At 39.2% G+C, this 22,881-nt stretch overlaps 4 protein-coding genes and 1 pseudogene across 7 annotated transcripts in view; all 5 read right to left on the bottom strand.

Annotated features, from left to right (window-relative positions):
* Positions 1-3,110: 3,110 nt before the first annotated feature.
* LOC148721110 (melanocyte-stimulating hormone receptor-like) lies at positions 3,111-5,854 on the bottom strand. The gene is made up of 2 exons (XM_088739507.1): positions 5,762-5,854; positions 3,111-4,506 (listed from the first exon to the last, which is right to left on the bottom strand). The coding sequence occupies exon 2, from the start codon at positions 4,465-4,467 to the stop codon at positions 3,520-3,522; it is 948 nt and encodes a 315-aa protein (XP_088595633.1). The 5' UTR covers positions 4,468-4,506; positions 5,762-5,854; the 3' UTR covers positions 3,111-3,519.
* A 304-nt stretch (positions 5,855-6,158) lies between these two features.
* LOC111321221 (melanocortin receptor 4-like) lies at positions 6,159-7,486 on the bottom strand. The gene has a single exon (XM_088739508.1). The coding sequence runs from the start codon at positions 7,105-7,107 to the stop codon at positions 6,172-6,174; it is 936 nt and encodes a 311-aa protein (XP_088595634.1). The 5' UTR covers positions 7,108-7,486; the 3' UTR covers positions 6,159-6,171.
* Positions 7,487-9,339: 1,853 nt separating this feature from the next.
* On the bottom strand, positions 9,340-10,756 carry LOC148721109 (uncharacterized). The gene has a single exon (XM_088737748.1). The coding sequence runs from the start codon at positions 10,754-10,756 to the stop codon at positions 9,776-9,778; it is 981 nt and encodes a 326-aa protein (XP_088593874.1). The 3' UTR covers positions 9,340-9,775.
* Positions 10,757-11,623: 867 nt separating this feature from the next.
* LOC148721108 (melanocyte-stimulating hormone receptor-like) lies at positions 11,624-14,828 on the bottom strand (annotated as a pseudogene). Its single transcript, XR_015993552.1, has 2 exons — positions 14,226-14,828; positions 11,624-13,460 (listed from the first exon to the last, which is right to left on the bottom strand). The product of XR_015993552.1 is annotated as a melanocyte-stimulating hormone receptor-like (transcript).
* Positions 14,829-19,838: 5,010 nt separating this feature from the next.
* Positions 19,839-22,881, bottom strand: part of LOC111321203 (protein wntless homolog) — a 14,320-nt gene continuing 11,277 nt past the window's right edge. For all 3 annotated transcript variants that reach the window (XM_022924024.2, XM_088738578.1, XM_022924025.2), the window contains 4 exons: positions 22,689-22,832; positions 22,187-22,325; positions 21,422-21,514; positions 19,839-20,566 (listed from right to left, as the gene is read on the bottom strand). In XM_022924024.2, the coding sequence (XP_022779759.2) occupies positions 20,442-20,566; positions 21,422-21,514; positions 22,187-22,325; positions 22,689-22,832 (501 nt within the window). In that variant the 3' untranslated portion in view covers positions 19,839-20,441. The remainder of the gene's footprint in view (positions 20,567-21,421; positions 21,515-22,186; positions 22,326-22,688; positions 22,833-22,881) is intronic.

Raw genomic sequence — 22,881 nt, 5'->3', positions numbered from 1 at the left:
TTGACCCAGTATTTCATGCTCAAGGCGTGCCACTTCAGCTTGACTTTGAGCGGAAATCACAGCCATTTCGTCTTCCCTTTTCCTTCGTAGTTGGTCGAGCTCTCGTTTTCGACATTCAAGTTTCCACTCTAATTCCCTTTGAACCATTTCTTCTTGAAACTCCTGTTCACGTACTTCATTGTCTCTCTTAACTCGTTCGGCAAGCTGTTTTGCTTGAAGGCTTGCGATGGAGGCTTTTATTTTAACGTCTCTTCTTCTCTTTGACGAGGACGACGAAGAAAAAGAGTGAGAAAGTGCTTTTGAATGACCAGAATCGACCTGGCTTACTCTGCTTACCGAATCTTTAGGAGTCACTTCAAGGCTGCTGTGAAGCGGTCATATCACACATTCGTCGACCAAGTGCCACGATTCGTGATTGCTCATCGTGAGCGGTTGATGCTCATCGTGAGCGGTTGATTTGCATCCGGCTCGATTGGACCAAAATTGGTAAGACCAAATAAAACGAGAGTTTTTATTATATTCGACGTAAACACAACGTTACAATTCCTTTTTCTCTCTCGCGCGCAAGCAGTCTTAGGTATAGCGTCAGTTACAACAGTTGCGATGGCCAGCGGCCGCTCCATCCATGGTTAGTGAGACTGGGGTTTCTGGTGTTTCTGTAGTATATGGATTCCCCCCATCAGCGATCCTAGAAAGCTCATATTCTATGTTCTGCTGACATCGACCTCATTCTTCACCTTCCAAATACGAACAGCTACATACTGAATAAGCAACACGCTTACCAGCATCTGATGCTACCTGAGAAACAGGTAGCATCAGATGCTGTCAGACGGGCAATCAGACCGGCCGTTCAAAAGCTTCCTCGTCTGCTTTAAGTTATGAAAAGAATGTGTCTTGGTGCTGTGATCTTAGATAGAGGTAAGTTGTCGATGGATACAGCCCATTTTCCTTTAAATAGCTTTTAATGGTTCCTTCACCAGGAAATTGAGTGATGGCCATTTGGGTTGTGTCGCAGATATCTAGGAACATATCGTCAACAGCGCCAGCAAAAGCACTTCTCCTGTCAGAGAAAAACAAAGCAGTGCCTTTTTGCTTCAGCTCCTCAACTGTGGGAGGTTCCGACGCAGTATAAGCAACGAACCGGTCTCCGCCACTGTTCTTCTGACGAACTGGAACAAAACTCTCTGCCTACTCGTCGTAATGAATCCAGCGAACTTGGATTCGATGTTCTTTAACGGTCTTTCTTTTCTTCCCTCTTGACTGACCTCTGATGCGGTCGAGCAATCCAGACAGTCGGCTTGCCGTTCGTTGGTTTCCTTTACAGGACGCTGCTTTAGAACTCGTAGAGGCAGATTCAACGCGTTCGTTGTTGTTCTGATCCTGACGCCTTATTTCCTCTCGTACAGTCTGCCTTTTTATAGCATCAATCGTTTAAAACGCCAAGTACTGCCACACAACAACCTCGAACTGCCTATAAGACGAACGAGTGGACAACTTTACCGCCTTCCAAAGTGGCGGGAGAAAACTTACTTGTCTCAGTCTCCGTATGTTAAGTTCCAGTCTCTTTCGTCCAACCGAAAAATCGGAACTGAACAGTGAAAAATCACAACTGAACCGTGAGCCTTCTGGGCCATGGTAAAATGCTCATCAAATGCGAGTGTTTGATCTCCGATAAAAATCCTTAAATTTTCATCGGAGTGTTCATTGGGTATCAAGGTTCATGCATGTGACCCAAATATGCCTCATTGATTGGCTGTTGCCCTTACGAATTATTAAGATTTTGAGAAGTAAATGACAAGTTTTGATGGAAATGGAAAATAAAGGCCAGAGATGGGTTGTCAAAGCTTATTGCTGACTCGAAGAACCACTTAATTCATTCTAGTATTTTATCATTTTTTATTATCACTTATAAACCTTTAGGTCACTAAGCTCCGCCTCTAGCAACTCTTAGAAATCTTCAAAGTTCGACTGTAAAACTATCGCGGGCTTTATACCGTGCACTGACGAACAAATTAGTCGTTAAAACTTTGTCAAAGTTTAGTAGACGTTAATTGGCAATTAAAATGTGTCAGAAATTTGTCTATTGTGTCAAAAAAGTTACTTTTCATCCAAACTTGTGACGTGCCCCAAATGGTATGAAATAGCAATAAAAAGCACGTCAAGATATAGAGACATCTATCATATCATTTTTGAAAGTGCGGCAAACAATCCCTCTTTATTTGATAGTGTACTTTGAAATGTGCTTTTCAAATGTTCATAACATCTGCGTGAAGTTCAAACTTGAATCATCATCATCCTAGGTAATCTAGAGATAAAAAAAATGAAAGCTGACGATTTTACTCGGTCTAAGAAGTAATTTGGATTCGTGATGAAATCATTAAACTATTGAAAATAAAATTTTAGTTAGAGATGCCCACTTATTTCAAAATAGTTCATTTAACTTTCTAATGAACACTATTTTCCAGCTAAAGAAATTTCTATTATCAAGCAAGCTGCATGCCATTCAATCTTGTCGTTGCCATTATCTGGACCATTAATAACGTTTCTTACATTATGACATACTAATACTGAAGTGAAAAACGCAATTTAAGAGTCTCAGTAAGAAATCAATGGATAGATATTTACGAATTATCAAAACTCGCCGAGCGATTATTCGGTTCTATCTTCCATCAGCAACATTCACCACAAGACTTCCTCTAAACCATTTGCTCTTTAGAAAACGCGCCCACAATATGGGTTTTACGCGACAATTATGATGGCAATTCCTTTTCTTTTCTCAGTTCATAGTTTACTTTACAATTATTAGTTATAATCAATAGGGACAACTTGTAACAAAAAGAAATTTTGTGACATCTTATCTCCATAACTGTCTGAGGATAAAGGCGAGATTCTATTTTGCGCCACAACCACCTGTTCGTATAATCGGTAAAGCTTAATTTGAGAATAAATTAGCATCCACAGTCAGACCTACAGAGATCTGTGATAGTATTGTTATTTTACATCTTATTTGAAACTCTGTCTTGTCAGGTAGAAAATCATCCATAGCTGAGCAAAGAGGATAAAGTGCTCCATTCAATTTCGGAAAAGTGAGAGATTTTGAAGACAACTAAAAACAGCAGGGATTGTTAAATTTTATTCCCTACACACACTTACACATTCTTAACTAATATTATTATCCAACTGTGCTTCATAGAGTACAAATAACGCCCAAAACGACTACAAATATCTCGCGATATTTGTACTCCAGAGAACCGGTAAGAAAATATCTGCGAAATTCGCCCGCGCTGAAATGACAATTTGGCGCGTTGAATAACAAATCTCTTCTTAGACGTTTTGTTGTGTAGTATCGCAAAGTATTTTTACTCGTTGCCTTGATATTGTTGAATAATAATAATAAGCATGAGAATAAAATACATACATATCGTCCTATCCTATAACAATGAAAGTATTTTCTAACATTAAACGCGGCTTTATGGTCACCTTTGAAAATCTTTATTACAAGTATAACTCATGAGGGATCTAACTCCATGGATAGCAAACTGCTCGTCTGATTGTCTGTTTCACTGCTCGTCTTACTTTACTAATCTTCCAACAGTAAAGAAACGGGTTTAACGTCGAGTTAAAGTAAACTAAGACAGCTGCTACTCCCTTTATGGCTACAAAGTGTGATGAGTATATTTTACTTTGAGAGAGCACAATTTCCACTATAAAGTGTGGTGCATAACAAACAACTAATGCTAACTGGAACCACAGTGCAGTGTACACTGCCTCTTTGTATCGCCCTATGTTCAGTGCATTTGGTTGGCTCGGCTGTTGTTGGACATGATCTTGTACTTGAGCCTGATGATGACTGAGAACCCGAAAAATTTTTACATACGAAGCCACTAAAATAACAAGACAAGATGGTATAGCTATGTAGCCATACCAAATGAGTATACGGTAATCTAATATGTGCGATAAAACAGCGACGCTAGATACAATCCAAAAGGTAGCTACGATGATGTATGTGCGCGTCAAAGTTACAATTTGTTTATATCTCAGCCCCAACAACAAAGCGAGAAGCCTGTCCACGCTTATGGCCATCATCGTCATCAAAGACACTCCACATAATGCAAAGCTTGTGATGGTGGCTGCGTCAAATGCGTTTCGACAAAGACTCCAGTGTTCCTGAACCACAGACATCCAATAAGTAGCATTGAGAGGCTGGGCTACAAGACCAACCAACAGATCAGTTGTTGCCAGACAACGATACAAGAGTTTGGACGGAGGATGCAGGGAAGATTCTTTGTGAAGGGCAACGAGGACAAGAAAGTTCCCCAAAACTGCTGTGATGGAAAGTAGAATGTTGATTGTGAATAAAGAAATGTTAAATTCCTGTTGAAGCACACCAACCAGAGGAAAGAAGCAGAAAAGTTCTTGTAATGTTTTCGCCTGTGTTCCACCCCTATCGAAATTTGTTGTCCACATTATTCTGTGTTCGTTTCCTTTTTCTTGGATTGAGGTTATCTGTGAATGCAACGAGAAATATTTTGTCTAAACAGCAACACAACGACGATTATTGAAACCTTGCTCAGTTTCTACATAATAATCATATAAAGACCATCATTGTCGTTTACTAGTTTGAAAAACGTCACAGAGAAAATTGTCTGTTGTGTCAAAAGCCTATATTTGTCGATGTAATTAACTTGTCAGGTACAACCCGTATGAAACAGGAATAAGAGAAAAATATATAAAAACACTTCTAACATTACTTTTTTTCTTTGCGATCTACAATTCCTCTTTACTTAGCCCACGGGCAGGCACTCATTATCAGCGCTTCAGTACGAGTTACTTGGCTCGTGATTAAGTTTGAGTCCTTGAGCAACACGACTCGTGGGCGTTCTCTTCCTTTCCCCAATAAATTCTAAGTGATTGTCTTGGATATTACTAAGCCAAAGTTAGAAATCAATAGTATTGATTGATGATCGGCCCAAATCAACTTAAACACGAAGGCGCGCTATAAAAGGAGCCTTAGGTCCCACTGGACCATTTGTCAATCAACCGTCGTGTGATGTAGAACTCTTAGAGTCAAGTCAGCTTGAGCTACAGCTACTGCAAAGCAGTGAACAGCGGGCGCATTCCTCAAAATTGTTTTATGTCTTCATCACAATACAAGAATTTTTGAGATTTGTATTTCCTTTCTCAGGTGGTTCGCACGTTACCTCATGCCACCATGCTGGTGGAAGTAAACAATAGATATCTCATTAGCTCCTTTTGTTCGTCTACCAGCATTTGAATTTGACCCGCACACGTCAACGGTGAGTGACAAATGAGCCTAGGTCTTCCCAGGGAAGACTTACTTATATAGCGCGCCTTCGTGTTTAAAGTGACCATGCACTAATGAGGAGAATATTCACAATGTAAAGAACATAAGTAAATGGGTAAAATATTTACAACAGACTATAAAGAAACCTCGAAAAACGATATTATTTGAGCTTCTTATTTTTTCCTATCTAATAACGTAATTTACGAGCGTTTTCATGTAATAATTATTTAGGACTCTCAGCTTTAAAAGAACTAATAGAAATATAACTCGAGAAAAATCTATTTGCTTTACTGCTTGTCTTACTTCAATAATCTTCCAGTAGTAAAATTATGCCAAAAAAAGAGAATTTTTTTCTGGAATCTTTTAAGTGCCTCAGGTATGGAATAGCACCACGAAGAAAATGGAAAGACATCTGCGTTATCATTTTCCACTAAGCGACAAACAAGCTTTCCTTACCTACATCAACTATCTTTGAAAAGGTGCTAAGCAAGTTTCCATATCATCTGGGCGAAGTTAAGACTTGCATCATTTAATTTCACCCATGAAAAGCGGAAAATAAAAGTTTGAGATAGCGATTTTATTTGCTCTTATAAAAAATTGGATTCGTGACAATCTCCGAAAGCATCATACAATTGAAATTCAAACTTTGTCACAGGTGCGAACTTCTTTAAAAATGTCTGAATTAAATTTGTAATGAAAAAGGTTTGCAGCTTTTTTCTCTTCGATTCCTTTTGTATCCCGAACTAAAATTAAAAACAAAACCGTGACAAGATGTTTTGCAACCAAACCCTTTTTGCGACTTAATTCGACTATTGCTACCTTCTCTATTAAATTTGTTTCTTTTCTTCAGCAAACCATAGCCGACTTCAAGAACAGCAAAGTGCTTGTCTGATCGTCTCCTTTACTGCTTGTCTTATTTCAGTAATCTTCCAGCAGTAAAGGAACGAGTTTAGCGTTGAGTTAAAGTAAACTAAGGCTACTCCAATTCCTCTACTGACAACTAAATGTGAATACGTTTTGCTATAAGTGATCTGAATTTCTATAATACTGTAGGGTACATAACAAACAACTAATGCTAACTGAACCCACAGAGCACTGTACACTGCCTTTTTGTATCGCGCCATGTTCAGTCTATTTGCTTGGCTCGGCTGTTGTCGCAGATGAGATTGTACTTGGGCACGATGATGGCTGAGAGCTCGGAATATTTTTGTGTACGAGGCAATTGAGATTACAAGGCAAGATGTTACCACAACACAGCCACACCAAAAGGTTATTCGCTTATCTAAAATGTAACTTAAAGCAGCGATACCACACAAAACCCACAAGAAAGCTAAAGTGATAAAGATGCGCTTCACAGTTACAATCTGTCTGTATCTCATCCCCAACAACAGGGCGAGAAGTCTGTCCACGCTTATGGCCGTCATTGTCGTTAGAGACGCTCCGCATAATGCATAGCTTGTTATGTAAGCAATGTCATATAAGTAGCGACAAAGACTCCACTGCTCGTGAACCAAAGACATCCAATACGTAGCATTATGTGGCTGGCTAACAAGACCAATTAACAGATCAGTTGTTGCCAGACAACGATACAAGAATTTGGACGGCGGATGAAGAGAATGTTCCTTGTGAAGGGCAACAAGGATAAGGGAATTTCCAAGAAATGCTGTGATGGAGAAGAGAATGTTGACCGCTGAGAAATATGTTGATTGTTGTTGCAACTCCCCAACCAAAGAAGGGGAGCATGCCAATTCATCAAATGTTTTCGTATCTCTTTCTTCTGCTGTTAAATTTGTTATCGCCATCGTACTTCAGGTTTCTATGGTGGCGTCCTCACGATAATTCCTAATCCAGTATTAATTAATTAAATTCATCTAAATAATGTTTTTCAGTTAAGGCCTTAAGACAGTATCAATTATTCATTAAAACTAACGCAAATGATCCATCTTTGTGTCTCGAAACTCCATATTTTATCTCAGTCAAGGTATCTTAAATCATATTATGAGCCTTTGAGGGAATCCTTTTCTCACTGATAAATAATTCTGTGACATTTCTATCTTGCGTCTTGCCCTCAGAGGTTTCAAGATATTCATGGTTAATATTTTATTCCAACACCATAAAGAGTTTACTTACCCGGCCTTATCGGGAAGACGTTTGTCTACAATTATCTCAGGTTTGAAAATGGAAGTTTAATATCAAACAGTGGTGTGAGTGTCTCAGTCACGTGTCTAATAGATCAGTAAACGTAATTTAGGTATGGATTCAAAAGCATTTACGATCTAAGATCATAATTCCACGAAAAAAGATGGATAGTACGACCTCAAATGACATAAATAATTCATATAATACCCGCCAGACCTTTATCTGAAAACAAACTCTGGTTTGAAGGTAAAAGTTAAAAAGCGAACAGAGCTGTGCGTGTGTCGCTCATGCGACTACCAATTAGGTAAATGTTATTTTAGGTTAAAAAAAAAAGGGATCTGAAATCATAATTTCACGAAAATAGATGGATAGCACGACCTTCCAGTCCCAAAAGGGAATGATAAAAAAGACCAATTCTTTAAAAGATGCCGTTGCTATATACCATGTTTCCCATCTGACTAAAAGTGCAGAAGGACTGTTCATTCGATAGGCGCAAAATTTTTAATAACTTTTAGGTTATTTGCTCATGGATATCTTTTAACCCACTTCAAAACAATCTCATTACAATCAGGTAGTAAGTTTCTTTAAAGAGGTTCTACGAATTCATTATCGAGGTGATCGGTTAAGCTACAATGAGTTTCAAAAGCAGATAGAACGCCTTCCCCTTGTAGTCGGTCAACAATCCTTCACTCAGGCATAATCTGCAGTTAGAACGCCTTCCATCAGTAGGCGGTCAACAATCCTTCACTCAGGCATAATCTGCAGTTGGAACGCCTTCCATCAGTAGGCGGTCAACAATCCTTCACTCAGGCATAATCTGTAGTTGGAACGCCTTCCATCAGTAGGCGGTCAACAATCCTTCATTCAGGCATAATCTGCAGTTAGAACGCCTTCCATCAGTAGTCGGTCAACAATTCTTCACTCAGGCATAATCTGCAGTTGGAACGCCTTCCATCAGTAGGCGGTCAACAATCCTTCACTCAGGCATAATCTGCAGTTGGAACGCCTTCCATCAGTAGGCGGTCAAAAGTCCTCCACTCCGCATAGTATATACATAAATCTCGTCGTTAATGTGTATTAAGTGACTTGAAAGTCTCTCCTATTCCTTAAGAGGAAATTAAAATTGTTGCAAAAAAATTGATCTATTTTGTATCACCACTCCACGCTGAAATGGGGGACAGGTGAGGATAAACGTAAGTTATAACAAAGATTCAAAAAGATGTAGAGCACGCCGAGACTTTTGCCACTCATTGTAGATTATGCTAATATGTTTTCCGTTAAAGTTGAAAAAAAGATGTCGTGTGCGACAGGTGTCTGCATTCTCCTCGGTGTAATTTCAATTTTTTTTTTCTCCTGAAGGTCGTAAACTGACAACTTCTTCAAAACATAATCATATATTCCAACTTTGGTTTTAAGATGTCCGTTTTGCCAAAGTTTGTTTGTTTAGTTTTTATTAATTTTTTTTTTTTTCACATCAGTCCTAACATGAACTGAAAACTTCATTATTGATGACACCAGAGGCTTTTTCAGTATCAGTGTACTGCAAATGATGTCTGTGTAAGTCACGTTTTACAATTATACAACTCAGGACCTTTCACTTGACTCCTAATGCATACATAAACACTATTAGCATCATTATTATTATTATTATTATTATTATCATTATTATTATAGAGCTTTTTCGTTCAGTTTTCTGAAGTCGGTAATAAGTAGTAAATTTAAGTTTCATTGTCTTATAACTCATTAATTCAGTAAGTTACTGCAAGAGAGTTTAATAAACTGTTATTGTTATTATTATTATTATTATTATTATTATTATTATGTTTCTACCTTTTTGTGAATTTATTAAATTATTATGACTATATTTTAGGACTAGTGTAATTTTATCTCTTGAACAATAAAGACGCATTTTTATTTTAGCACCGACAATAATAATATTGATGATGATGAAAAGGAATAGATTTTAAATAAGATTTTAATTGAAATCAGAACTACTATTAGGTCGTTTTTATTTTTAACTTGAAAATAGTTATTTTCTTTGAGTGTTAATAAAGTTAGATGATGATGACGATGATGATGATGATTATTATTATTATGGCAGTTAAAACGTCTGAATCCCAGAACCTATATACACGAAAGCTGGGCGTCTAGGACGTGGCCAGCTAACATGTTTAGAATTTACATATCTACCCCCCCCCCCCCCCAAAAAAAGAAAAAACTAATACAAAATGATAAAAAAAATAAAAAAAACTTCTAAAAAAAAAAACCCTAGTGGCTAGTCCCTAATGTCTTAAAAACTCAACAAAATAACACATAGCTAAGATGAAGTCTTCAACTCATGACTTTCAAAGTTCTTGCAATCTTGAGTGAACTGCTGACTACAGACCTCTGCATTCTACCTAACACTGCTGTACTCCTTTCTGATCCAACAAGCTCCCTGACGCTCTTCTTGAGGTCTTTCGAGTACCCTCCCAGGACATCGATGATTATGTTGTACTGAATGATATTAAAACCAAGGTACTGTCTCTTGAGCTCTAGACGAAGCAATGCGTACTTCATGATCTTCTCCTCGTCTTTGTGGTCCCGATTGTCTACCCATGGGCAGCTCATCTCCAGTGGTGTTACCGTCTTGCGCGCCTTGTCCACTATCCGACGGTCTATCCTGTTGGCCCTGACTTCCGTCTGGTCTGCAAAGACTGGAACATCCCAGTAGGCCGTCACCTTCTCTCCCTCATAGATGGGTTTGGGTTGGGTGGGTGAATACCATGGAGGTACCCTGTTAACAAGCCCATGATCCCTCAATAGCTCGAAAAAGACGATCTTAAATGCTGCGTTGTGCCTAGTAAGGTACGCAGTCTGAGCAAGCGCACTACACCCTGCTAGCACACGTGCCACACTTTCCTGTCCCCTCCCGCATAGTTTACACCTCACATCCGAGTCACCGCTTGTCTTAGCTTTTCTGGTGCAATAGACCTTTGTCGGGAGGAGCTGTTGGTATAACTCCTCAAGTGCTGCTATTGTGTAAGTGGGAGCAGTTCTCCATTCACACAATAGTGAGAAACAGCTCCTGTCGAGCTGATCGTCTTGCCACCGATTGGCCACTAACTTGCCTTGCCATCTCTGTTCTTCGATCCCCTGGCGACGCTTAGTGTACAAGGCTTTCTTGGCGAACACTCCGATCTTCTTCTTGTCAACCAGTTCCCCTTCCTCTGTTAAATGTACGATACAATCTTGGATAAAGGTATCCTTGTTAAGATAATAAATAAAAAGCTCTATATAAAAAGCACTTCGTAAGTAACTCTCACCTTTCATAACTATTTGTAGGGGAGAAGTATCTTGGTTATATCACAGACGTTTAAGAGTCCATCACATGATTAATAGTTTGATTAACTCTAACAAGCAGTAAAACCAATTCTTTCCAACTCATCAAAGGTGACCTTCAGGACTCGTAAACATAAAAGGTTAATCGCAATATACTATGCAAAAGTGCTGATAACAAAATGAAACTTTTTCAAACGGTTTTACGAAGCTCAGCGTAGTTTCCTTTGGTTATTTTGTTTTTATCGACAATCAATCGATTTGTATCCGCACAATTTATACTGCGCTTAGCTTTCAGATCTGATTGACCTCTTTATGTCCTACCATTTTGTTCTTATTGGTCCTTCTTTTGTCTTCCGTGGGAGAAAAAAACAAAACAAAATAAAACAAAAAAACAAACAAGAAAGAAAGAAAAATTCTCAGAACCCTCAACCTGTCTAATGGCGTAAACAACGTTTTTAAAAAAATAACGAAGTATATGTACTATATATTGGCACAAAAAACGGCAAGAAAAATATTCCTGCTATAGTCAAAGAAGTACCTCGAAAAAACTCTTTGAATTCTTATCCAATATTTTATATTGCTAAAAGATGATTAAACATAAGAGTAAAGTGTATGTGTAATTTTCTTCAATTATGCCTTGTCATTTTCATGATCACTGCCAGCTAAATAACGTAAAAATACTCTTGAAGAATATGGTTAGTGATTCCATTTCCTTTCTTGCAATGGTTTCCGGTAAAAAAAAGCTGATAAGTGAACGCAACAATCCAAAATCAACGTAAAAAAAGCATAAACTACAGGGAAAATATTCACAACGCAAAAAACATAAATTAACGGGTAAAATATTCACAACAGACTATGTACAAACCTCGAAAAACAATATTATTTGAGTTTCTTATTATCTATCGAAACACATTTTTGACGAGCGTTCCCATATAATAACTGTGACTTTATCACTCTCAGCTTTGAAAGTACAAATACAAAAAGAACTCCAGAAGGATCTAACTCCATGGACAGCAAAGTGCTTGTCTCATTGTCTGCTTCACTGCTTGTCTCACTTCACTAATCTTCCAGCAGTAAAGAAACGGGTTTAACGTCGAGTTAAAGTAAACTGAGAGAACTGCTACTTCCCATATTACCATCAAGTGTGATGAATGTGTTTTACGGCGACCGATTACAATTGCCATTATAGAGTATAGTGCATAACAAACTACTAATACTAACTGCACCCACAGAGCGCTGTACAATCCCTTTTTGTATCGCACCATGTTCAGTGCATTTGATTGGCTCGGCTGTTGTTGGATATGATCTTGTACTTGAGCCTGATGATGACTGAGACCCCGAAAAATTTTTATATACGAGGCCACTGAAATAACAAGGCAAGATGGTATAGCTACATGGCCATACCAAATGGTTATACGGTAATCTAATGTGTAGCATAAAGCAGCGACACTAGATACAATCCAAAAGGTAACTACGATGATGTATGTGCGCTTCAAAGTTACAATTTCTCTGTATCTTAGCCTTAACAGCAGGGCGAGGAGCCTGTCCACGCTTATGGCCGTTATGGTCATCAAAGACACTCCACATAATGCATAGGCTGTGATGGTGGCTGCGTCAAACGCGCATCGACAAAGACTCCAGTGTTCCGGCGAACCACAGACATCCAAGAAGTAGCGTAGAGAGGCTCACTAACAAGACCAACCAACAGGTCAGTTATGGCCAGACTACGATACAACAGTTTGGACGGCGGATGAAGGGAAGATTCTTTGTGGAGGGCAATGAGGATAAGAAAGTTCCCAAAGAATGCTGTGATGGAAAGGAGAAAGTAGATTGTTGAGAGAGAAACTTTAAATTCTTCTTGAAGCACACCAACCAGAGGGAAGGAGCAATGTAGTTCTTGTAATGTTTTCGCTTGTGTTCCACCACTAGTGAAATTTGTCGTCGACATTATTCTGTGTTCGTTTCCTTTTTCTTGGAGTGAAGTTATCTGTGAATGCAACACTGAAGAAATATTTCTTCTAAATAGCAACACAACAACGATCACTGAGACCTTCCTCACTTCCTACATAATAATCATATATTAATTAAAGACTTCCTTATCGTCGTTTACTCGTTTGAATAACGTCACTCAGAAATTTGTCTGTTGTTTCAAAAAAGCCTATCTTTGTCGCGTAAAGTTGTCAGGTACTTCCCGTATGAAATGGTAATAAGAGGCAAATATATAAAAACACCTGGAACATTACTTTTTTTCACGTTGCGACCTACAATCCCTCTTTACTTATTCCACGGGCAGGCGCTCATTATAAACGCTTCAATACGAGTTACTTGGCTCGTGAATAAGTTTGAGGCCTTGAGGAACACCCCTCGTGGGCGAAGGAGTGACGTACCGCAGCACTAAGAACGAGGACCACCTAGCATGCCAACCTACTTTCATTGATAAGGTGTCAATCAAATGTCCATATCATTTGTATAAAGTTGAGCCTTGAATCATTATCAGCTTCAGCAAGCTAAAAATAAAGAAGATTCAAGCTAAGGATATCAAACCCATGTTAATCAGTCCAGGTATTCGAATGTGTATAAAGATTTAAAATCAATGTATAGACATAGATGCAATCACATTTTAATATATTTGAATTCAGCTGTGTAATTGATAACCTTTTGTGGCTCTTTCACCTCCGTTTCGCCTCCGACAAAACTAGAACAAAAGAAAAGAAGAGCAAAAATCATGCGAACAAACAATTTCTGCCGTTTCTTTCTTTTACATTCTCTATTTGTTCTCTTTCTTGTCTTGTCTTAGATATTAATAAGCCAAAACTAGCCTATTACACCGGCCTTAGTTATATAATTTCTTTCTTCCAACGTATTGTCTGCAAAAAGACAAGTAAAATATTTTGTTATAACCCAGCTTTCATGTTTCCGGCAGGTGACTGAATTCTTCATTTTGTAATTCCCTCGAGCGGTTAGCAGTTGTCCTCTGATGATCAAAATTTTTATGAGAATGCTCAAGGGGAAATGATAATCTATTGATCGAGAAGGAAAATGAAGGAAGGCGTAACTTTATCATTAAACTTTCACTGACAGGATGCTAATCGAGAGTTCATATCACTTTTGCGGAGTAAGCTGAAAGTTAAATCATTATCAGCCTCAGTAAGCTTAATAAATAATTTAAGCTAGCGATTTTACTCAATCTTAAATAAATAAACGAGTTTTTGACAATTTCCGAACGCATCAAACTGTTCAAATTTAAATTTTAGTCACAACTGCGAATTTATTTTAGAATCGCATCATTGAATCAAATCTCGCATTCTGATTGTTAAGAAAGCGAGGTATTTAGCGTGGAATTGCGAGTTGAGAACGAGGCTAAGAGAAATTGTTTCGCATTACGTCATTAACAGGCACAACAACTGTCGTCCGTGAAATTGTTACAAAGTTTGGTTTCTAAGTCAATTTCCATTGTTACCTTCTAAAGAGCAAAAACAAACAAAGCGTTTTCAAAGTGAGCCTGAGGTTCTTCCTTGTTTTGAACTGAACTTCAAATTCTTGGAGAGGCATGAAAAACCACTTCCGCTCGCGACAACCCAAAAACGAGAAAATCCTGAGAACACGGTCCAGAAAAAACAATCTCCGAGCAAACAGGTCACGCCAACCCGGGTTCAATGCTACAGCCATAATCTTTTAGAAAAACGACAAAGGATGTCAAGCAAGTTGGCTGGGTTTCAGTCGTACCACTAGTACCACTACAACTGTCACAGCTGCCAACGCCAGCGATGGTCCACGCACTAAATCTTTGCGAGAAATTTATGTCAACAGCCTTGCACTTCCATCAGTAGTTGGCATTAATAACACAACATCAATAAATAACGGCATTGATGATCTAGCAGCAAGAGTTCTAGGTGGATTGTTCACCAATGTATCGTTCAACAACTCTCCAGTGAATATTTCCGTCAACTTTCAGTCGAATGCTCATCCCAACGATTCAGCTAATGGCAATCGCCTGTTGTGAATTTCTACAAATAAAAAGATTAACGTTTTTGGACTCTTCATAAAACGCTTCTTTGTTTTTAAAGGAATAGATTATCGATCAATACACGTATTTACACTTCAAGGCACTTACCTTACATTAATCGCGATGTTATTGCACTTGAAATCAGTGCTTTCGCTCGCTCACTTCATTTCTCTCAAGTTTGCCACCAAAGAGGTAAAAGGTGTAAATTATTTTCCTGCTCGAGCAAATTATTTGGAATTTTGAAGAAAGATGTCAACGGTAAACGGCTTGTAAGTTCAGTGAAATGCCACTATTATCCTTATTTAGTGTGAAGCTTCTTTAAAAAGTTCGAAAATTAATGTAAAATCAAGCACGAGGTACAAATAAAATTGTCGAAGGTTCAAACGTGTACGACTAACCTTGCTTTCTATTCGCTAACATAATGACACTTCTGACAATTGGCTTTGAAATGGCTTTCTAGAGCGCGCACTCGGGATAAAAACAAACAATAATGTTGCCGATTTAATTTCTTGTTTTCTTATTTTCATTCAGTTACGCGATTCAAGGAAAATTCATTACCTGACGAGGGTATTCCTCGTTAAATTGCACGCGAAAACCGATATCGCACGAATCGCGATTTTCGCGATTTTCGGTTTTCAAGTGCATTTTAACGCGGAATTTTACGAGTCAGGTAATGAATTTTCCTATAAAATATTTGAATTTACCCAGTGTGAAATAAATTGCGCTTTGCAGCTTTTCTCTCTTCTTTACGCGTCCGACTAGTATTTGAAACGAAATTGTAAAACAAAGGTAAAATACTACAACAGCAAACCATATCCTTCAAATTTGTTTTCATCCTTTGTTTTTTCTCCACCTTTCGCCAGCGAATTCATAGTGATTATCCCAGATGACGACAAGCCAAAGGTAGCCTACTAAACCATAGACCCCATTTGTTTTCTTCCAATGTCTTGTTCACAATTATACGAGAAAAATACTTTCGTATCAGATAAAGTTACATGTAAAATGAAATTTATGTAATTGTTCTTCCCGCCATTCCCTTCGGGCTCGTCAAAATACGGCGCCACTCGTAAAAATACTCAGCGATACCACAAAACAAAACTTCTAATAAGATATATATGCATGAACATCACTAAAACGCATGATTATGGACATTCTTCAAATAAAAAAAAAAATTCAGTTTTGTAACGGGCCCTGTAACCGACTCAGTATCGCTATAAAATGTCAAGCGCTTTAACTCAGCAAAAAAAAAAAATTAACAAACTCAAGGTCCAATTACGAAAAGGAAATACCACAGCGTGGTAATATGGACTCAAAATAGAAACAAAAAATCTTTTAGAACCGCGGGAAAACGACAGAGACCAAGACCTTATTGACTGAAAAGAGGGTAACAGGCGGATTGTTGGGCGCTAAGGGAAAATGTATGAGACAGAAAAAACATAATTTTGCACCAGCTAAGTCATACAGACTACGCACTCGGTCTCGATCGATCTGAAAGAGAACTCTGTAACAACTGATGATGGTAAATTTTATTTCACATCTTTTGGCAAACTCAGTTAACACAGGCAAGCGGAAAATCATCTTCACAAATCTATAAATATAACAGACACTTTTCAAATAAGCAAATAAACTTGAGGACTAAAACTGAACTAGCTTGTTTCATGGCGTCAATTCAACGTCAAGCGCTTTTCACTAATTAGCGAGAAATAAAGAATTGAAATGTTTTAATCGTAACTCACAAATACCTCGAAAAGTCTCTTTAACTGCTCTTAAATGTGTCATCCAATGCCTTGATACTCTTCAAAGAAGAATAAACATGAGACTAAAAATAATGTATGCATATATTTCATCGATTATGACTAAATATTAAAAGTTTGAATTAGTAACATGACGAATATTTTTCAGAGATATAGCTAGTGTTTCCATAGCTTTTCTTACAGACTATCTACAAACCTCGAGAAAAAGTTTCTTTGACCTTCCTGTTTCGTCCTATAACAATGATAAGCATTCTCTGACTATAAACGCCCCTTTTATGGTCACCTTTGGAAGTCTTCAGTACAAGTATAACTCATGAGGGATCCACTCCATGGACAGCAAAGTGCTCGTCTGATTGTCTGCTTCACTGCTTTTCTTACTGCGCTAATCTACCAGCAGTAAAGAAACGGGTTTAACGTCGAGTTAAAGTAAACTAAGACAGCTGCTACTTCCTCTAATACAACTAAGTGTGATGAATATGTTTTATGCTTTACCCCCTTTTTAAAACCACAGCTTCTTAAAAATAGTGCTGCATATCCTGAAGCTTACTTTTCTGGGCCTTAAGACAATCACAAACTCATGGTTTTAGAGAGGGTTTTCCACTGCATTATGAAGGTATTAGAGTCTCGTCTGATGCTACCAATTTACTTTCATCCCGGGATAACCCAGAGGTAGTTGATGCCAAACTTAACAAGGACTCCGTGGCTGGTCGTTTGGCTGGCCCTTTTCATGAGTTCCCCTTTTATCCATTTAGGGTTTCTCCCTTAGGTGTCGTGCCTAAGAAGACTCCGGGGAAATTTAGGTTGATACATCACTTATCTTAGGAACCCCAGGGGTTCCTCTGTTAATGATGGCATCTCCCCAGAACATTGTAGTGTCATATGCAACAATTTCTGATGCCATCCAGCATATTAAGGCTGCAGGACCAGGGTGTTTCCTTGCCAAAACAGACATAAAAAATGCTTTTAGGATTATTCCCGAATCGTCCCCAGGATCATGGTCTGCTTGGTATCTGTTGGAAGGGTTTATATTACTACGACCGTTGCATGCCAATGGGATGTTCTAGTAGCTGCACCTGTGAGACCCTCAGTTCTGCTGTGGAATGGATTGCCTAGGGTAAATTGAAAATTGACCACATAATTCATTTGCTTCCAGGCACGTTGATAAGTTGGAAGCGACGAAGGTTGAAGGTTGGATCTCAAAAGCGAAGATATTACGGGTGCCAGTTCTGAGGAGGCAGATGCAGAGGCATGTCTGTTGGACTGTGTTCCATATGGGATGGTGCTAAACGTTGGAAAGTCTCGACCTGTAACCGGGAGAGAGAGTCCGCAAGAGTGTTATGCACTCCCCAGACATGTTTTGCTCTAAAAAGGATGTTATCAGTTACGTAAACAAACCAAGACCAGTGCTCGCATAAAAAAACATTAAGGCCTTATCTTTGCACGACTGCTTATTTATAGCATGGACAAGGGCATAATTGTCGGTAGAAAAAAGAATACAGCGGTTTTGCATCTTATGCCCCCAAAGGTGTAAGCTTTGCACAATTGGGTAGAATTCCAAAAAAGCAATATTTTTGTGCAACCAATGTACAAGCCATTTCCCATATTACCATTTGCTGCCGAAAACTGCACCAAAGCCTAATGCTCCTGCAGCATCTGTATAAAGCTGAAGTTTGTCACTGACTAGACCAAGTGTCTTCAAGAAAGAAAGTTCGGCCATTAAAATTGGTCAAAAAGGATTGCTAAAGCTGTAAATCTAATTTAACGTCCTTAGTTAGCCGTATAAAGTGGTATGGGAACCGGATACCACGAGTGAAATCAATCAGGCGGCATAAAAAGGCCGTACCTGGTACGGCCTTTTTATGCCGCCTTTTACGGCCTATTCAAGTTCAATTTGAAATGTTTCCTCTTTTGCTCATATTTTCTCTTTTCTTCCCCGCTTGCGTTAATCAACTTAAAGCAATCGATTAATGAGCTTCAAAGGAAAAACAATGATACTCACCGTTTTCAAAAAAGATGGTCATTGAACCTTTTTTCTAGGAAAGTTTCCCTTCTCGAAAGCGAGAGACATTATCTAAGCTAGAAAATATTTTCTCACATTTCGTGCATTAATAAACAGTTGTTTCGTCTTTCCTAAAGCTTATTTGTCGCTGCACATAGCAAGACGATTTGTCTTGACAGCACCTGCCATGCCAAGGTCACGTAAACCTCGCTTTCTTAAAAAAACATTTACACAGAAACTTTCTCAGTAACGTTCACTCAAGTATTAACTAATACTAATTCTTTCACAAGAGTTTCCAACTTCCTCTTCCCAGGTGTTGCATTTAATACCTCCGTTTATCAATTTCTTTGAATGTAATGGGTCATTCTTTATCATATTGGATATATCAACAAAGCTGAAATGGTAAATTGGCCACCGTAACGATTACAAAAGCTGACGTTTCGAGCGAATATCTATCCATTTCTTGATATTATAGAAAGGTAGTAAATTCTCCTCAGTTATTTTAAGACCAGGAGTATTGGTCCGGCCAGGGCTCGAACCCTGGACCTCCCGCACAATAATATCCGGCGCTCTAACCAATTGAGCTATATTCTACGCGCCTTTGGCGGAGATGCACATGAAGTGATCAGCAATCTTAGTGGATCGTTTGGGTCCCGATATTTTCTCAACGTTTTGAATGAAAGGACACGTTTTGCATCGTGCGCGGGCGCATTTGAAAGTTCCGGGTTGGTTATTAGTTTGAAATGAACTTCGCATCCATTTCATGTCAAGAATTCCATTCTCTTTTCTCAGTCAGGGTCAACATATGGTAGCATATGGCAGTCCTCGGCTTTTCCTTACATTTAGGTAGCTCGGAAAGCCGCAAACCTCTTGAACAAAAGTTTATCTTTCACATCGGCACTCTTAATACCATCAATGAACGGTTTTCATTCTGCTAGTTTATTCTGTTTCTTTTCTCGTCAGCATATTCGCTCCAATAGCGTAGCTCCACTTTCTGCATACAAACACACACATAACCCACAACTCCTCCATTGCTCTGACAAAGGGCTAACGCCCGAAATGTCAGCTTTGAAACTCTTTACGTTGGCCGATTTACATTATCAACTTAGTTGATAAAACCACATTACCCTCTTACCCCCACCGATGCTGCATCACAGTTTCTTTAGAAACTTAACCCTTTCACCCATTCTACCTTCCGACTGGTCATGCTTAAAAAGATTGTAAATTATATAAATAAGTTGTTTTCTGATTGGTTCTCATAAAACTAGATGGAGGAAGGAAGGGAAGCTGTTTTTCTACAAATCTGAAACAAAATTCGTTCATAACTGTGGCCTTTTTATTGCTCTAAGCTATTTGTACAAGCTCTGTTCTCTGCATACATTTTAAGCCTTATACTGTCACGCGCTGCCTCGTCCACAGGGTCCTCTCTTCTTTCCGCGCGAAAGGACCCTAGGAACGAAGTTGCAGTCCCCTGATGCAAGCGGTTCATTTCGATGAAGTCAATTTGAAGAACTTCGCCATCGCCTGTAAACAAATCCATTTGAAACTACAGCACCGAAATGCTAGTTTACAGTATAATAAATAGCTGCTACACATTTAACTCGAGAAGTAGTCTAAGCCATCTTTAGATACTCTTTAACAAAGGCCTACACAACACGATAAATAATACACTTGAATTTCTCCCCCCACCACAAATCAAGGTGATATTCCTTATCACAACATACAGCAATTATGGAGACTGCGCATGCGCGGCCTACTTCCTCCAAAACAGATCTGCTATCAGTCGTGAGTCAGTCGTGTCAATGGTAGCAAAATATAGCCTCGAAACTAAACATTTTTGTCTGACAAAAAACCTTGAAGGAAGACCGAAAAAGCTGATGTTTCATCGTATTATCCTTTCATTTTACTTCAACTCCGTTATTCTTGGGCAGTTTTGCCGGTGAATTGGTAAATGACAGATTCTTGGGCTGTCTCGCCTTCCGTCAAACGAACCTCGGTGCGACTTCTTAACTCCAGCCTCTCATTTTCCTCTTCTGCATTATCTGCAACAGAGAGAATAGCCGCGATAGTTCAGAAGGACTGGGACAAACAACCCTAGCTTATCATTTCCAAACAGTTCGCATAGGCGTTACGAAGACCAAGTTTGGTTGCGATCCCCGTTTGTGAAAAGTTCTCGAGTGGTTTCCGAAGAAACAATGGTCGCGCGTTGTCCCAAGGGGGTCGTTGTCCCAAGGGGGTCGCCAAACGGGGGGGGGGGGGGGGGTAAAAGGGTGTCGCCAAATTGAGCTAACCGCCTCCCGGTTAGCTCAATTGGTATAGCGCCGGACTGTTGTGCGGGAGGTCGTGAGTTCAAATCCGGCCGGACTAACACTCAGGGTCTTTAATTAACTGAGGAGAAAGTGCTGTCTTTGTAATAATATCTGCAAATGGTTGGACTTTCTAGTCTTCTCGGATTGGGACGATAAATGGAGGTCCCGCCTCCTGCAGGGTTGGGGTAGGAGACGTTAATTTCCCACACACGAGATTACTGTGTGATGGATGTCCTCCCCGGGGTGGGATGGGTGGGTAAAGAGGGGGTTAGGTGTCAATTGGAACGAAAGTTCTGTTCTTTTCTCCTGCCATTGCTGTGGCGAATGAATTGAACTTAAACTTAAAACTTAAAGTTATCACGGAATGAAGTCTCAAAAAATTTCCGGCTGTTTCCGAAGAAACTTGATTAGAGTCACTTGTTCCGAAAACCTTAACCCTCAACGAGACAAGACGAAAAGGAATCATCCTCGTACTGAATTACCACTTTCGATACCAAGGTTACTGATGAAACAAATAAGTAAATAAATAATTAAATAAATAAAGCTTTTAAGTTGTGCAGTAGATAAGTCTGTGAGAAGGTTATATACCTGTGGCTGGGGTTCCACGCGATGGCGCATAGAGGAAGACCAGTGCAAATACGTACGTGTTCCACATGCCATAAATTCCAGTGAACAGTGCACCTGCGAGAAAAGAAAAATGTTTTTAAAGAAAGACGTATCCAAGAGCGAGCCAACAAGTACGACTGCATAAAAGAGCGAAGGATCTAAGGGACGAGCGAACGAACGAACGAACGACTGACGAAATAAAACAAAGAGACGGACGAACTAATGATAGATTAAGGGACCAATAAATGAACAAGGACGAAAGGGCTGCCGATACACTGGGGGACGCAAGAACGAACAGATCCGAACAAACGAACGAATACGAATAGCGAACAACGACGAAAGAACAAAGGAACGACTAACTGCCGACAGACTGAGGAACGAAAGAACGAACGAAGACGAACAAATCCGAACAAACGAAAGAACGAACGAATACGAATAGCGAACAACGACGAAAGAACAAAGGAACGACTAACTGCCGACAGACTGAGGAACGAAAGAACGAACGAAGATGAACCGACGAATAACAAAAGCGACCTACTAAAGTAATATATGAAACATTTAAGGGTGTGGGACAAATAGAAAAAATCTGAGATTCCTAGTGAAGTCTACACCATTGCCACAAATTTATTTTTTACTGGATAAAAGTAAATGGGCTGCTTAACACTTGATTATAATCTGATTTCGCGCTTCCTCATGCTCAATTAGTCAGTCTGCACATGTTTCCCTTCCACAAAATTTAGCTCTTACTTGAAAGTTCGACCGTGGATTCTTCTTCTCCAAATTTCCACTGAGCTTCGTTCACGTTGTTAATTATGAAGAAAACCACAGTGAGCCCAGCGCACAGGACAGTCACAACCATCAGGAACTCAAAACGGTAGATCAACCCCTGCAAATAAAAGTATAATATTGAGTAACATTTTCAGAGCTACTTACTCGTAATATAACTCCGATCAAGGATGAAAACCATAAAGTAAGGGAATCTCGAATGGGGGTGACATCTAAGTGATTGCTGATATGTGAAACTCAGCTCTTGACAACACTCCACGACTATTCACAACCTTTGACATCTTCCCTCCACTCTCGTGCATCGTCAACAGTTGTCGTTAACTCCCGTCACATATCGACAACTGTCGTGTACTGTCGACAATTTTCGACCAGTCTCGTCTACTCTCTAGAACTCTCCTCAACGGTCTACTACTCCCGTCGATTCTTCGTCAACTTTCGTTGATTGTCGTTAAATTTGTCATACCTGATACTGTAGCTGCCTTGCACGTGACATTGTCGGAATCGCAGCCCTTTTGCCACGAATGATCCAGAACACTTTAAACACCATATAACAGAGGAACAAGAAGTAAACACAGGCACAAACAGCGGCGAAAATAATAAAGGCGTACTGAAAACAGTTAAGGAAAACAGTTACACGGTAGAAAATTCAACACTGA

Source organism: Stylophora pistillata, chromosome 11, assembly GCF_964205215.1.
Source record: "Stylophora pistillata chromosome 11, jaStyPist1.2, whole genome shotgun sequence".
In the NCBI taxonomy this organism is placed as follows: Eukaryota; Metazoa; Cnidaria; class Anthozoa; order Scleractinia; family Pocilloporidae; genus Stylophora; species Stylophora pistillata.
Note: the sequence above shows the minus strand (reverse complement) of the source record. Positions and strands in the feature narration are given on the sequence as shown.